We start from the raw sequence: 16,198 nt of genomic DNA on the forward strand, positions 1-16,198 counted from the left end.
GCAGCTGCCGGGTATGCATGGTTAACCTCTGCTCAGCCATACACAGAAATCTTTTGTCCTAACATACAAAAAGCAAATCATTTGGCAAAGCTTGAGAGTATAATTAGATATAAGACTTCAGCTGGATTAATCTTTTAGGGCATGTCTTCTTCTTTTCCTCCATCCTTAAAGGAAAAAACGAATCCCCCACAATTTTGAAGCCTTAAATAATATTTAGTTGAGGGGAATGACACTGTTTTCTCTCCTTCCTTTTTAATCTAAGAAAGATGATTATATTTTCATAATGGCTTTCAGTCACTGGCCTACCAATCCTATGCATGTTCACTTAGAAGGAAGATATTTCGAGTTCACTGGGATTTGCTTTCCAGGAACTATGCTAAGATTGTGACTCTAGTTCTGTTTAGGTTTTTTTTATAAAATTGCCCAGTCCCTACCATCAAATGTCTACCTCAGGGTATATAGGGATGTCTTCAGATAAACTGAAATGGGCCATTTTATTGAAGGCCACATAAAATCTGCCCTGTCTTCAACAGAGGACTTGAAATAAAGGCTAAACTGATCATCTGAATTTAGACAGTCCATTGCAGAATACAGCTGACCTAAGTAGGCTTAGCTTCACCTACTTGGAAAGGAAGCTGTTGTAAATGGATAACTGTTTTCACCCTTGTGCAATCATAGCAGCACTGGTACAGTTACTGTCAACTGCCCAAGATGGTGGTGGGTTCTGCTGAAAGTCTATACATGTTTTTCTTAAATATACACAAGGTTTTTTTAATATAATTATTATTGCAGAATCATTGGCTTCAGCCAGAATAATTCTAAACGTATTTTGCTTCCAAATTGGTTTAAGCGAAAGTTTTAATGGTCATGAAGAAAATGCTTTTAAAATCTTTTGTTCTCGGCAATTGATAGGAGGGACTGAGATCCTGTCTCTACAAACCCTTTCACAAGCCCCACTCACTTAATGTTTCTTCAGCATTGTAGGATATGGTCTGTGGAAGCTTTCGGCTTTCACTGGCTAAGACTGAACTTTGGATAGCAGTTAAGTGTCTTTGAATGTTACCCTTGGGTAGAGGGGTACGAAGATTGAGCTGGGCTTATTCTGCATTAAGCCTCAAGGGATATGAAGAGAACTGGAATGGGAGACTGAATCAGTTTCTGATGTTAATTGTGGAGACGGAATAGGAATGTTTAGAATGGCCTTGCCCAACCTGGTGGTCGAGTGAACTGTGTATAGCACATGCACTGTTCACACAACACGTTTCCCTGCATTGCTAGTAATAGGGACCCATTCATGGGAGTCATCCCGCTCTGGGAATCAGCCCTACTAAAGGGAAAGAGCCATTGTAGGGAAGGAAGGGAACAGAACCTGAGTGGAAAGAGGGGCTTAGTGGAAAAGAAACCCAGAACACAAGGAGTGATGGATTCAGTTCCAACCTCTTTCGGCTGGCTGTTGTAAAATTGTAAATGTAGATCATAAGCAAACATAGCAGGAGCCCATGAAGCAGGTGTCAAAAATAAGCAACAAAATCAAACCTGTGAAAATACAGCTAAAATGGGTGGGAGGCTCAGGCCCTTGGGCCAACTGTGGCCCTCCAGTCATCTCTGTTCGGCCCTTGAAAAAACCAGGCCGCACCCACAACCAGGCCACACCCCTTACCAGGCTGTTCCACATCTCCTTAAGTGCTTTTGCCTGGCTGGGATGTCTTGAACTGTGATAATGTCTCTGGCTTGCCTGGATAGAAGTGTGTGAGGAAAACCCACCTTCTCTGCTGTGAGCATGCCCCAGTCCTGCCATGCCCATGGCAGCAGTGGTGTGTGCCCATGACAGAGGAGGCAGGGACATGGTTGCTGCAGGGGCATGATAGTGGCAGTGCATGGTGCACCCCTCAGGCCCAGGTCTGCCGCCTGAGGTGGCTGCCCCACATCACCCCATGGGCCCTGCATGTGAGAATGTAGAAACCTCTGTCTTTTGGATAGACTGCTGTACAAGGTAAGAGTTGCATCCTTTGCCATGCAAGCTTTTCTTTCTGGAAGGAAAGTTTCCCACCCATGGTCTAAAATATATAAATATAGCATTCTGCGACTCTGCCTTGATGCAGTTCTGCTCATAGTTACTCTTTAATTTACTACTACCAGTGGGACTCTCCTGATATATGTAGCCCCTTAATTGCTTTCTTCATATTTCTGGGACTACCATTGTGTGTGAATTTTGTTTATTTTAATCTTTCCTCCTTTCCTATTATTATTAATAATAATTAATTTATTTATTTATTCCTACGTTTGCATAGTGCTTCCAAGCATTCAGATCACTTCACGTGTATTTTCTAGCGGCAGTCCTCACAACAGCCCTGTGAATGAAGCCAGTATTATTGTTCCCAAACCCGCAAAATAGGGGATGAGGCAGAGACTTGCCTAAACCCAACTAGCAAGATCACAGGCAGATGCAAACTGAGATCTTCCTGATTCATAGCTTCTCTTATCCACTGTGCTCCGGACAATCTTGACTAGGTTCTTTGCCCTTCTCACATTTTCATAGCTTGGAACTTTTGGAGAAATTGAGATCTTCAGACCCCCTTCCCCACTGTCACTGTTACAGCTCGGGGAGTTAATTTGTGAAATCAGACTTTAACTGTGGCTTATCCTTTTCTCCATTGATTGCATCTTTTTTTTAGAGATCACAGAAAAAGTCCCATTCACATGATACATCTGGGGATATATCATATTTGAATCTGTGAAAAGAGTCTGCATGCTGGCAAGCTGTCCAAGCATAAGCTCTGGCCATACGTTAAATTCTGTTTCCTCCACCCCACCCCATCCATGTGCTCATATCCTCAGATATGTCCCATGGACAGCCATAGAGATTCCTTGACTACCCTGCTGCTATTCCAGTCCTAAAGATGTTATTCAAAATGCAGGAGACTTTGTGCACTTGGCTATGAAACTGCAAAGCTGTACAACAGGCCTTCATCATAATGCTCACCTGGGCCTAGATACCTTCCTCTTTTTGCTGCCTGCCTGGGTCTGCCAAAACAGCGTATTTGACACCTAGAAGACCCAACATGCAGCTGATGGACCATATTCATCATGGCAGGTCACCAACAGTGTAGGCTTGCTTGGTGGCTACTGCCTCTGTCAGCCTTATGGCCTCCATTCATTATGGACTACAATTCCCATCAGCCCCAGCTAGCACATCCAATGGGAGGGTGGCAAAGTGTTTCTACTTTCTGTGGTCCCCAGTGGAGGATTCAGTTGGAGCTGCTTACTTGCGTCTCCCAGTTTCCTCCTGTCCAGGCGCTGATCTTCCCCACTTCACCATGATCACAAGAATTGGCGCCACCCAGACCATTAATTGGGCCTGTATGTAAGAGGCATGCCAATCAAACAAACATGTCAGAAGCAGCCCACAGCCCTTGTTCAGTAGAGAATCTTGCAGACACACACACACCCTGTTGGTGCTGGCTGCAAGTATATTTCAAAAGCTATTGTATTTCCACTGGGGGCCACCACTACATCTAGAATTTGCTGCTCTTCTTATTTTCTCACAGCTGCCTGTTTGTCTATGTTATCTGGAATCCATCGTAGGCAAAACCAAATGGGGGAGAGAGAGAGAGGCATGTGAAGGTCTGTTTGTTCTCGACCAGGTTTTTGTTTTTGTTCCTCTTTATTTCACATGGCTGAATATTCTGATATAAAGAACCTTAAGAGCAGCCGTTCTTCTTCCCTTTGGAACAGAAAGCAACATCTGTTTCCTTGGAGAATCCATCCAGGATAAGAACACAAGCGTTGCAGATAACAGCCAAGTTCAGGTTTTGGTAGTGAAAGCTCTTCCTGGTATTTTTGTTTTGTTTTTGCTTTAGTTCCCAAATACGTCTCGCTGTTCCCGTAAAAGGCGTCTAACCATTATCCTCCTTGTTTGAGGGCGAAAGGAGAGAGTTAATGTTTGTATGCTGCATTAAACAAGATGAGAAGATGCACCTGCATCCAGAGTTCCTGCCTTGTTCGCGAATGTATTGTATATCTTTGCAAACTAAATACGTTTAATCAAATATTTTTTCAAGTTTTTATTCAAATAGCAAAAGAAACAGACAGCCAATTGTTTTGCTGCCTGATCTTCCTTGTCAGGCCACCCTCTTTGCATCTCAAGAAAAATAGCCTTGTGCAGCCTCGGGCCATTTGCATAGAGAATATTGAAACACAACATTAGATTGTGGGTTTTGTTTTGTTTTGTTTCTTGTTGTAATGCATGAAGATTATCTTCCCAGGTGAAGGCTGTAATCTTTTTCTCTTCAGAAGGGTTGTGTTCTATAAAATTCACAAGGAGAGGGGGGGTAAACTTTTTTTGAAGTAAGACAGACAGTTCTTGTCCAAGCTGCGCAAGGATGCAGTATGGACAAACAATGCTTTATGAATGACAGCATTTTGAGTTATTTTCTCTGGCCACAATAAAAACACTTGCAGCAAATCCAAGCCTTCTCTCTCTCTCTCTCTCTCTCTCTCTCTCTCTCTCACACACACACACACACACACACACACACACACATACATACACAGAGCTGTTTGATTAAACTGGGGGTAGCTTGAGTTCAATATGGTGTCGCATTATTAAACCCAATAAATATATGCAGCACAATTTCTATTAATCTGGGGATATATGATTGAAAGCAGGAAAGGTGTGTTGGAAGCACCAATCTGCCCATAAGATATACATTCTTTTCATTTGGCAGGTACCCTGGGTTATGGTACCGAAAAAACAAAACAAAACCACACAAGAGGCCATAAGAGGATTTCAAAGAGGAAGGGATAAAAATAAAGGCATCTTCATATAATAATTCTGACAATGATGCTTCCAGACCTGATACAATCCAGATGCCAGTCCCCTCTACTCCCCCCCCCCAAAAAAAGTATCTCAAATCAAGAGCAACAATCCATATTGTATACCTACAAGGAAAACATGAGCTGGAAAACTGCATACAACAATGCGTCTCTTCCTTTATCCTCTCTCCACTTCCTGCTCCTTACATCTCCTCTTCTGCTGTTGTGTTAAGCAGGGCTGCATTGTGCTTTGTAAATAGATAACACTCAGATTCTCACGTTGTTTGAACACTGTTTTAGGTTCAGCTGCAGTACACAGTTTCTCTGATCTTTTATGTTCCTGAGCAGATGTCTTTCATTAATTTATGGATTTATCATCTTTTCTTTTCTTTTTGCCCCCCCCCTCCCTCTCTTCTCTCTTCTCTCTCTTTCTTTCTCTCTCTCTCTCTTTTACACCTGGCAGCTGGCTCAAGTTTCAGCAGTTATTGTCTATTTTGCATTACACATAGAACTGAATGTCATCTGTCTTCACAAAGCTATGGCAAAGAGTACGGAGGCAAGCCACATCAGCTGCTGGGGCAGAGCCTGTTTGCGTTTTTATTTGCCGTCTCCTCCTCCTCGCCCCCTCTTCTACCTCCCCCTCCCCTTTTTACCTCCTTAATATTTATTTGTGCTCATTTTCTTTCCTGGCCTTGAATGGAGCTTAGCTCGTGTTCAGTACAGCTGTATGTTTACTGAATCTATTCCATCATGAGTCATTGTGCGTGTGTAAGTATCCTGGAAACAGCCAGTGCTTTCTTGGAAGAACAGTTGCTTTTCAACACAAGCACTTAAAAAGAAAATTAACCAATTGGTCAGCTCAGATTTAGCAAGGGGGTCATCTCACTATTGGCCCTTTTAGCATTTTGTTGGCTCTTTTTTTAATAGTCACTATTAGGGATGCTTTTTAGCAATAATCTAATCTGTTTGAAACAAAATAGAAACGGTGTATGAGGACTGTATTGTGAACGACAGGCAAGGTTTAGGGGAACAGAAGAAAGGGGCTTCTGAAAATTTACGTTTAAAATAATCAAGCCATACGTGTAAACGGATATTTCTGCCTTGTAAGTACTGAGAAGTGGAGGTGGTCTTGTGAACATGTGTTGTGTTGCGTGTCTGAGTTCAAATATACCCTCCCAAGGCAGAATAAAGTGCACTACCTGACCTTACGTAACTCATGATCTCTCTGCCTAACCTACCTTATATGTTTGTTGTTGAGGATAAAATAGGGAGAGGACTGATGCCCCATTGTGAAGTCCTTGGGAGAAGTGCAGCACACAAACCTAATAAATTTTTTTATTAACCCTAATAAAAAATAATAATGCAATAAGCATGATTATAATTGGGGTCCTTTCCTAGCAATGCTTTCCTAAAATAGAATGAGAGCTCTGCTTTTTCTTGTGTCACTTGTTTCAATGGGACCTGCCTAGGAGAAGTAGTTCCCAAGAAATTGTGTCTTGGATTAACTGCTTTGGAATTATCCATTACTTAGGGTTTTAATACAGATTTTTTTTTTAAGTGTTGATATATTTTTGTGTGTGTGTGTGTGTGTGTGTGTGTGTGTGTGTGCAGGCTTCCTCAGGACAATTGCATAATGAAACAGATTTCTATCGGAGAAGTTTTGACTTGTCTGAAACTCTTATTGCTAAGCAATAGGTGACAGCTTGCTACTATTATTTCACTTATGCATTTTGACAGATGGCGGTTCCGAGCGCAATGCTCTTTTAGACTTCTCTATCAGTCTAATGGAGGTAGCTGTAGGTTCTTTCAACTCTTCTCTTGGCACAAGAAGTATGTCAGTCATAAATTATCTTCTTTGTAATCATTAAGCATCTGAAGCTAAAAAAAAAAAAGAAATCTAGTTCAGCCAAGCATGTTGCAGTGCGTGTCACATAAAATTAAGAGCTTTAAACCACAACATTTTCTATGTATCCTTTTAGAATTAAAACAAAGATCCTTTTTTTCTTTTCTTTTTTTTGCAACATCTTGTGCTTTTAAATAATAATAAACCTTCCTCCATTCTCCTGCGCGCCCAGGCGTAAAATTTCAAAATCTACTGTTAGATGCAAGGGCTCTATTTAAAAAGAGGCTTATTAAAAAAAACAAAAACCATAAACCCTCCAAGAGCAGTATATAATGTGTGTTGTATCAGTGAACCTCATGTGTCTTGTCTCCCCATTATGCTGTTAGGAGAAGGTGCTTCAGTTTCTAGATCACGTTGAACTTGTTTGACCTTTCTCTGCCATAACGCATGTTATATTTAATAAGTGACATTTGTGTGCATGTGTGTGTGGTGATTGTCTTTAAAGGAAACAGCCCTCCAAGAAGCTACTGGGAGCATTCTTAATTGACCTTGTGGGGGCCACATTGATTTTGTCACGTGCATCTTCATTTCTGATAAATTATAAAGCCATTAATTTGCAGAGGAAATGGCAGGGCCAGCCTGCCGCACAGATGTGACCAAAACTGTCCTAGCAAACAGTACACAAAAGAGTGCCAAGAAGCCCCGAGAAGGAGGGGTGGCGGAAAAACCCGTCCCAAAAGCCTAGATTGTTATGGTTAGTTTCACATTCCCTTGGGAATGCTTTTGGTTATTTCTGTTTACAGGCCTGAAAGGTAATGATGTTTGAAGAATAAATAGGTATCCTTGCAGGGTAAGCGGCCATGGATCAATCGGCAGTTTTCCACTTCTCAATATTTGCTGGCCCCCAAACACATTTCTGTGCACCTTTAAGGAAAGCTCTTATTTATTTCTAATTGGGAGAAGGGTTCTCTAAACCTTTTCCCGCCCCCTGCCCCATTCTCAAGGAGCTAGAGCACCAAAGATGTAGGAAAACATGGTGTATGCCCAGCGAAAACATTTCTATTTTTACTCTTAGCATAATTTGATGTGAGTGATGTGGTACTCAGGGAAGAAGAATGCATCAAAAGGCAACTGCAAAAAGGGAGAGGGGAACCTTCTTCTTGGAAACATATGCATTGTGTGTTTGTTTCCTTAGCAACAGGTGAGCGCACACCTGGCGTTCAACCTTGCACCCACAAAATTTCCGCCACCATCTCCTAAGAAACAAATGAGGCCCAGTTCAAGATTTGCATGGAAGTAAGTTCTGTTGTGTTCTATAAGAATGGTTCCCAAGAAAGCATGTAGGTTTTCTCCAATTCCAGTTTTGACCCTTCTGAGGTGTGTTGCAACTTGAACGTTAATTTGTCGGTCAGTTCCAGGTACAACTCTTCTCCCAAAAGGTCTTATCAGTTTCCAAGCAAAGCGTTTTTCCTTAACTAATTTCATCCTACATGCAGGAAGGTCTGTCTCCCAACCACTTGAAAAAGGCCAAGCTCATGTTCTTTTATACCCGCTACCCAAGTTCCAACATGCTGAAAACGTACTTTTCAGATGTAAAGGTAGGAAAAATCCTTTTATTCATTTATTTTTATTTCCTCTTGCTTTTGGTTGCATGTTTTAACCCCCTGAATGCTTTTTTATTAATTTAAATTTGATTTTGCTAATAATATATCTTGGCAAACTGTTATTATATTTTTTTGCTATTGTTATTATTTTGCTGCTAAGTCATTCTTAAGGTCTGTGTTTATGCTCTCCCTGTTCTGTTTATCTCCTTTACCCTGTGGACATTAAAAAAAAAAAATCACAGTAAATTTGTAATTTTTTTAAGCACCATTGGACAGCACGCTTTTGCATCTGTGAAATGTCTACTGGTGGCATTAGCCTACTATACAAGAGCATTTTGAAAGTGCTCCTTTAATTGTTCCATTGCAGCCGGGTTCCTCCTATTCCGCTTAGATTAGTGCCCGCTGCAGAGACCCATTTTTCTTTCCGTCAAAAAAGAAAAGCGGAAAAAAAAGAAATGCTACATTGAAATTCTCCATGCAGTAGCTGCTTAAAAACAAAAGTGATGATTGTCTCTTATTTACAACTTAATTTGTTGTTGATGCAGAGTACACTGAGCATAAGGAGGATGAATAAACTGACAGATTCAGGCCACATTATTCAAATGAGGATATGAAAGCTGTCGACGTACAGCTGCATCCTCCCCTCATTTTACAGAATATTAGGACCTCCTGGTTTTTTTTTAAAGTAATTGTTCTTTCACATCAACTTGATTTTTTTGTGTTATAATCATCTACTTTTTTGCGGGGGGAGAAACAAGTTTGGGTTCCAATTATTATAATGATACACATGGTATCATTTTGTAAGCCTTTAAAAATAAACATCACATTAGTTTAAATTTGCCGTGTTAAAATTCTTCTTTTCTTGCCTCCCCCCCCCCCCAAATTCTACAAAAACTTTAGCCATGATCACCACCTCTCCTCCACTTTGGCAAATTTGCCTTCTCTGTTCCAGGGATGTTCTTAAACTGGCCTCCTGTGAAACTGGCTTGCTGTTCACTTTAAAAAAAAAACCAAAAAGAAAAAGCTGGTATTTTGTATTTTGTTAACTACCTTTCACTTTTTTCTTACTTTTTTTTTTAAAAAAAGAAACTTGGTCTATCTTGTTTAGTTAATTGGCTTCTATTTAATCAATTTAAGAATCGGGGTGTTTTGAATTGCACACCCTTCCTCCCATTGGTTGCAGCATTTTACTTAGAAATACTTGTGCTTTGTGGGCTGTTTTTAATGGTTCTTCTTTCATTTTTCTTTTTGCATGGCATCCATGTATACGTACATTCAACATATTCTGCCCTGCTAGAGTTTCGGGTGAAACTGGTTTTCTAGGCTTTTTCTTACTTCTGCTTTTTTTTTTTAATTTAAGAAGTGCTTTGAAAACTTTTTTTGTCCAGAAAGTCAAGTAGGGTGTTGGCGAAGAAAACTGAATGTGTGTATTGCTGTTAACGACTGCTCTGTCATAGGCTTTTGCTTTAATAATAATAATAATAATAATAATAATAATGCATCATCCATACAGTGCCTATGCCTGGTTAATAACCTGCCATGACTCATCCAATGGGCCAATGAAAATGCTTCTGTGGCAGTATTACCTGCAATGCAACAATGTAAAGAATTCTTGCTCTGGAGACGTTGGAGCCATTGGCGCAGCTTGACCGCAGTATGGCTCGAGGGAATCCTCCTAAAGGCTCTCTCTGATGTTCTCTCTGCTCCAGGGTTTCCCAAACTTGGGTCTCCGGCTGTTTTTGGACTACAACTCCCATCGTCCCTAGCTAGCAGGACCAGTGATCGGGGATGATGGAAATTGTAGTCCAAAAAGAGCTAGAGGCCCAAGTTTGAGAAGCCCTGCTTTGGTGGATGCCGATGTAGGCAGCCCTACAGAAAAGAAAAAGTCTCGCTAGTATGTAGTGCCTGTTGTCTTTTTTCAGCATGTGACAGCCGAAGTCGGTCTTCTTGCGATGTTGCCGAGTGATATGAAATATTTTGATGTTATGCCACCTTATATTTATATAGCATCATTCATCCAGAAGAAGCCCAAAGTGCTTTACAAACAGCCAATATAGGGATCATTCACCCACCACTGAAAGGCAGCCACTTCCGTGGTGGAAGGCAACAGCCATTCGGGGTCAGCAACACCACACACCAGTAGATGTAAATATTAGATACATTCCTCTTTTCTTGGGGGAGCGGGGTTGGAGGGTGGGTTTCCACGTTTAATATTTTTGGAATGTTTTATTTCATGGTAATAGTTCGTGGGTAAAGCCAGCCTCTCCTGTAACCTGCTCTGTAAATTTGGTTGGGCTGAATGTGTGATCCGGGCTGGGTTAATGTTTATTTTAGGCAAGCTGTGAAGCAGACGCTTGTGGGAATTGTGCACATAATTTTCTGTCTCTCTCTTTGCATTGAGCTCCTTTTTAAAAAAAAAAAAAAATGTCAGGAGATGGGAAAGGGTTACTTATCTCAAGAAAGGAGATTGATGTCTTCAGTCTTAGCCAGACAGAATACTGGTACAGTAGTCTGGTGGAATAAGACCAATACTACTGCTTACTGCGAATAGGGTGTAAGAAGGCTGTACCCAACCTGGTTCCTTCCAGATGTTTTGCAATCCTTTCATTCCTGACCGTTGACCAGGCTGACTGGGTCTTTCTGATAAGTCTAGAACATCTGGAGGGCACCAGGTTGGGGAAGGCTAGTGAAAAATATTGACCATTGGCCTTTTCTCAGTCAGGCTTGTTCACATTGACTAGCAACAACACTATAAGCTCATCACAGCCCTTCTGCCTGATGTTCTTCAAATGGCTATTCCAGAAATTGAACCTGGAGCATTCTGTGGGCTAGCCATTCAAAGGTGTCATGCACAGGTCTGGAAAATGTGGGTGGGAATGAGGAGAGGCTTTCTGTGTGGAGGGGGGAGGCCTGCAGGCTCCTTTTGAGTAGATTCTTTCCATGTGTATGGAGGTAGTTTTATTTATAAAAGAAGAGAGAGACCCTGTGATAATGGCATGCTTTGGGAGGCATGTTTACTTTCATCTGGATTTGCAAAGGGGCATGGTGTCACCCATAAACTTGTGTCTGGACAGTTGACCCAACTTACTTTAAACCAGTTCTTCTATTTTTTAAAAAAATCAGTGTATCCTCCATCTCAAGTCACCTTTTTATAGTATTTAATTAACCAAACCATGCTAGGCAACAGTAATTCAAAATCAGCTTGGCTAAACTTTAGTGTCAAACTTTTCATTGGTATTCAACCAACTCTTATTCAGAGTGAGTCCAGTGCTATTAATGCATGTGGCTATTAGCTTCAATAGATCTACCCTAAGACATAGTTGAACACCACCCTTTAAAAAAGAAAGCTTTGAAAAGACTGCAAACAAACTTTAAACAAACAAACAACCTCTCATGCCAGCAGATACAGAACAACATGTATCAATCACTACTTCAGCAAAACATTATAGATCACAAAATGTCAGTCTTACCAGATATCCCTGCTGGAACAATAGGTTGGGGTTTTTGTCCCACTGAACTCCTTGGTGTAAATGATCAATAAATTGACCTCCTAAGTATTTGCTATGTACACAGGCCGATAGTTAAGACAGGTGAAAGAGAAACCCAATGCAACTTAATGCATGAATTTAAATAATGCATTATAGCCAAAAATTCTAGACACAATTAGACTAACATGAGATACCCTGGTCTAACTTAGCTGCATGAAAATGTTGCCCGTACTCTCAAAGACCAAAACCAATGGGTTCAGGAGTGCCAACTTAGCCCCGTGACTGTGGGTGTCCAGGGCCGTGGGTGCCATGCCAGCACTCATGGCCCTGGCACTGAAATTTGTGGGTGCTTAGGCACCCAGGGCCTCAGGGAGTTGGCACCTATGGTGGGTTTGATAGTGTAGCTATTCATGTTTCTAGATAAGAAAGAGGTCTTGAAGAAATTTCTGGGTCAGATGCTTTTAGTTAATGTGAAGGAAGAACCAATGGAAGGACTTCATAATGTACAGTGGCAGAATAGGAACTCTTTCTGTTGTATTAGCAGTGCCTATAAAAAACCTCAAGGAACACGCTAACACTAATGCAATCAGGGAAGAAAGGATGGATGGAGCCCATCCTCCAGGGTCCTTCTTTCCACCACAACTCCATGTGCCCCATTAAAAATCCATTCCAAAAAATCAAGAGATCATTCAGAGTGGCCTCCAGTGCGGCATGTGAATCTATAGTTGGAACAGAATCCCTGGAAAACACACAAGGGCTCTTTGGAACCCAGCCCATGCACTGCAATCTATCCTAATACGTTGTACAATAAATATACAAAGTCCAGTTTAGTGCTCTGTGCTGGTCTTGTACTCAAGGGAGTTTACCCCCCCCCAAAAAAAAAGCCAATTTAACCAATTTGAAAAGAATAAAATATTTTTCATACGCAGATAAGCCCTCCAAATCTTTTGTTTGTAAATAAATCCAAACTGATTTCTGTGGATCCATCTTGCTTACTAAGTTTATTTGAAATTGTCCCATTGATTTTTTATTTTTCCAATCACTTATGCATGAATCACTGTACCCAAATTTCACCCTTGATTTTTCTGCTGCTTTACTTAAGGAGCTGCCATTAGTGAGGCTGAATAAGATGCAACCATCTTATAATTTTGTCCCTAAACTGGGGGAAAGGGGAAATCTCCTGAGTCAGTATTGTGGGAACAAAAAAGGATTCTCCTTGTATCATCTTCTTTCGCTCCACTTGATGCCGATTTTAATGTATAAGCTAATAATTCTAAGACTACTAAATACAACAGATTCAGTGTCATTTTAGCTTTGAAGAACAGGCGCTTCCAGGCTTTTCAACCCAGCAGTGTTAAATGATGTATCTCATTCCCTCCACCCCTTGAGTCAACTGCTGCCTAGCCAGATTAAGGTGTCAGATTGATTTGTTTTATACATCTTTTGACCATGCTCATTGAATATTTAGGAAGTTTCTTCAGCCCATATTGAGGCTGAGGTATCCCGTGGGAAGCATTAATCAAAGTCACAGAGACTCTTACACTGTGGAAACACAGACTCTTTATTGTAGCGATTAGTTTTTGCAGTAACACATTAACACACTACAGAGCTTTTCTTTTATAGAACAATTGATCCTTTTCTTGTACTCCACTAGAGTAGGGGGGGGGGAATAATTAACTCTTTAAAGTTTAGCAATTTTAAAAAGACTGATTTATCTACACCAGAATGTTGAGGCGAGAGAGGGCATTTGTCTCTGTGTTTGTGTGTGTGTTGCGCACACATTTGTATGTATGCACAATTAACTCACTCTCCGAATGTTTCTATACTATTCAAGCTGATTAGTTTTGTTCCTTAAGTGCTTATGTCTGTAATTTTTGCATGTCTTACCTTTTTTTTTGCCCACACTAAAACTTTCTCTGATGTTTCCATGCTGCAGCAATAATCATTAAATCTCTCTTTCTGTCCTATTACAAAATAATGACATGCGCACCTACTTTTTGTTGTTGTTGTTGTTGTCCACATTAGGTCATTCATGACCATTCTAGAAAAAGAATCCCCTTTCTATTTTCCTCCCCTTCTACAGTACTCTTGCCCATATGAGACAATGTCTTGTAACAATGCAGGGGCCTAATCTCCATGTCAAAGCAATTTTCATTCCCCAGTGCACACCCTGCTATCATTTTGTAATGTTTTGTTTCTTATTCTAAAAGAATTAAAAAGGAACAGTAAGCCGTCACGGGGGCCTGTAGTCCTTATCTCAGTGTCTGGAAATTTGGACAGTGTATTTTACTGCTGAGATAAAATGGAAAGAACTCCAAGTTCAGCAAATCGTAATGGGTTTAAGTTCTATTGAAATCGGTAACCAGAAGATCAGATAACGGGGGTCCTTCAGTTGTCTTTTTAATCAGGTTCCCCGCAAGGGCTGAATAGAGACAGAGCAGACACACAGAGTGAAAATATAATTCTTGGATAGGTTAAGTACATGTTTGAACTCTTGCAAGCAGAAGCGATTTGATGATGACTTAATCATTTTCTGGTCAATTATCTGTAAGGACCCTTGCAACTGCATGGCAATTATGATGCAAGTTGGCCTTTTGGGAGAAACACCAGTCTCCCTGCTTCTGTTTCCTTGTTACTTAGATTCCCTGCCATAAATTTTCATTCGTTTATTATCTTTGCTAGCATGGAAACAACTTTCTGTGTAGTAATTACAGCCCCAATGCACACTTTAGCTGTCATCTTGTTGGAGGTCTGGATGTTCTCATGGCCAGCATTTGATAAGTGTTCTTTGTTGATTTTTGATTAATGCACATCTCTTTCTGGGGGCCGGGGGAAGTGAATGCCTGTGATGACAAAAGGCAGGGGGTAGTATATCAGCCTGCCAGATATATAGCTATGGATTTATTGGTTTTAACTTGGCAAGTTAAGTTGCATCTGTCCTTTACACGTAGGAAGGGCTGTCAATAAGAAGGGATCAGCTGCGACGCAGCTTAGGTGACATCTTCAGTTCAAAGGTCAGAGGAACAGTAAGAAAACTTGTCCTGAAAGACGTGGGCACTTTTAACCTTGACCTTCTGACTTCTAATAAAGGGATCCAGTGCATTTTCCTCCATCTTATGGATGAGCTGGAAAACTTTAAATTTGCTGGACGGAATGCCAGGGATTAATGGAGGCTTTGCGGATTTCGATACTCAGGATATGTTAAGCATCTACAAGTCACATGCAAATTTTTTAATTTATTTTTTGCAAAGTGAGAGCAACCCTATAGGAAGGCCCCATTTTTGTTTAGAGTGTGTGCAATAAAGAGAGAGGGGAATTCTTTTTAGCTTGACATAGAACGAGAAAGGAATTTTGCATCAGATCTATGTGACACACTGAAATGTAACCAAACTCAAGTTACTTCTGTCTGTTACACCACCTGCCCATAAATATTTTCTAAATTGATTTCACACTTTTATTTGTGGGGAATAACTGCTACATAATAGGAAACACATTGCAAACCACCCCCCCCCCCAAAGCTTATATGTGGCTCCATAAATAATTGCCTTCAATGGGCAAAACATAGTCACATCTTACTGTTTTGGCCACTCATCTCTTATATCGGACAAAATACATCAGCACAAACCTGGAAAGTCCTGGACATCTCCTCCTGTAAGAGCCTAGAAGCTTGTTAGTGGTGCCTCGAAATTTGAAAGTGCTTTCCATGCATGATGCTTAAATTGATAGAACAGCAGTGCTCCTATCAACTTTAGGAACGAGATCCAGTCCTTTCCCGTTTAAAAAATTGGCGCAGCATTTTTATATCATTTGACTCGACCACTCAAGCCTCTTTACCCCTTGGGTTAAAAAAAAGCTTTTGAAGCTTGGCTATGGGGCGGTTGGAAGAGAAGGGGTGGATGTAAGAAAGGATGTTGTGAAATGGGGAGGAAAGAGATGACGTGTCAACGCTCTAATCCTTCTTGCTCTTCTGATTTCCACAGTTCAACAGATGTATTACCTCTCAGCTCATCAAGTGGTTTAGCAATTTCCGTGAGTTCTACTACATTCAGATGGAGAAGTATGCACGCCAAGCCATCAACGACGGGGTAACAAGCACTGAAGAGCTGTCCATAACCAGAGACTGTGAGCTGTACAGAGCCCTCAACATGCACTACAATAAGGCAAATGACTTTGAGGTACGCTGTGACCTTTCTGGGTTTCTTCTTCTTCTATGCACGCATATAATTGAAATTTTCTTTTCCCCCCCCTCCCATTTTTATGCATTTCCGCTTATTTTGGAAACTGTTTCTTTTACAGTGCCCACCTTGTAAATGATGTTAATGTGTTTTGTTCTATGTTTTGTTAAAAAGGAAAAAGGGAAGAAGGTCATTTTTGCCTGCCTTATCAGAAACTTTTCTGTCTCGATAGCAGAGCGCTGCATTTGGGTTGCTTGCGTTTCAGCCACATTT

The 16,198-nt window shown here is 40.9% G+C and overlaps 1 protein-coding gene across 5 annotated transcripts in view; it reads left to right on the forward strand.

Annotated features, from left to right (window-relative positions):
* The window catches only part of PROX1 (prospero homeobox 1), an 82,229-nt gene that overhangs the window by 16,965 nt on the left and 49,066 nt on the right, over window positions 1-16,198 (forward strand). For 4 of the 5 annotated variants that reach the window (XM_079968613.1, XM_079968612.1, XM_079968615.1 and 1 more), the window contains exons 3-5: window positions 8,149-8,256; window positions 10,270-10,407; window positions 15,731-15,925. In XM_079968613.1, the coding sequence (XP_079824739.1) occupies window positions 8,149-8,256; window positions 10,270-10,407; window positions 15,731-15,925 (441 nt within the window). The remainder of the gene's footprint in view (window positions 1-8,148; window positions 8,257-10,269; window positions 10,408-15,730; window positions 15,926-16,198) is intronic. The other variant, XM_079968616.1, reaches the window with a different exon arrangement.

This window comes from Podarcis cretensis (genome assembly GCF_951804945.1).
Source record: "Podarcis cretensis genome assembly, chromosome: 3".
NCBI classification, from domain to species: Eukaryota; Metazoa; Chordata; class Lepidosauria; order Squamata; family Lacertidae; genus Podarcis; species Podarcis cretensis.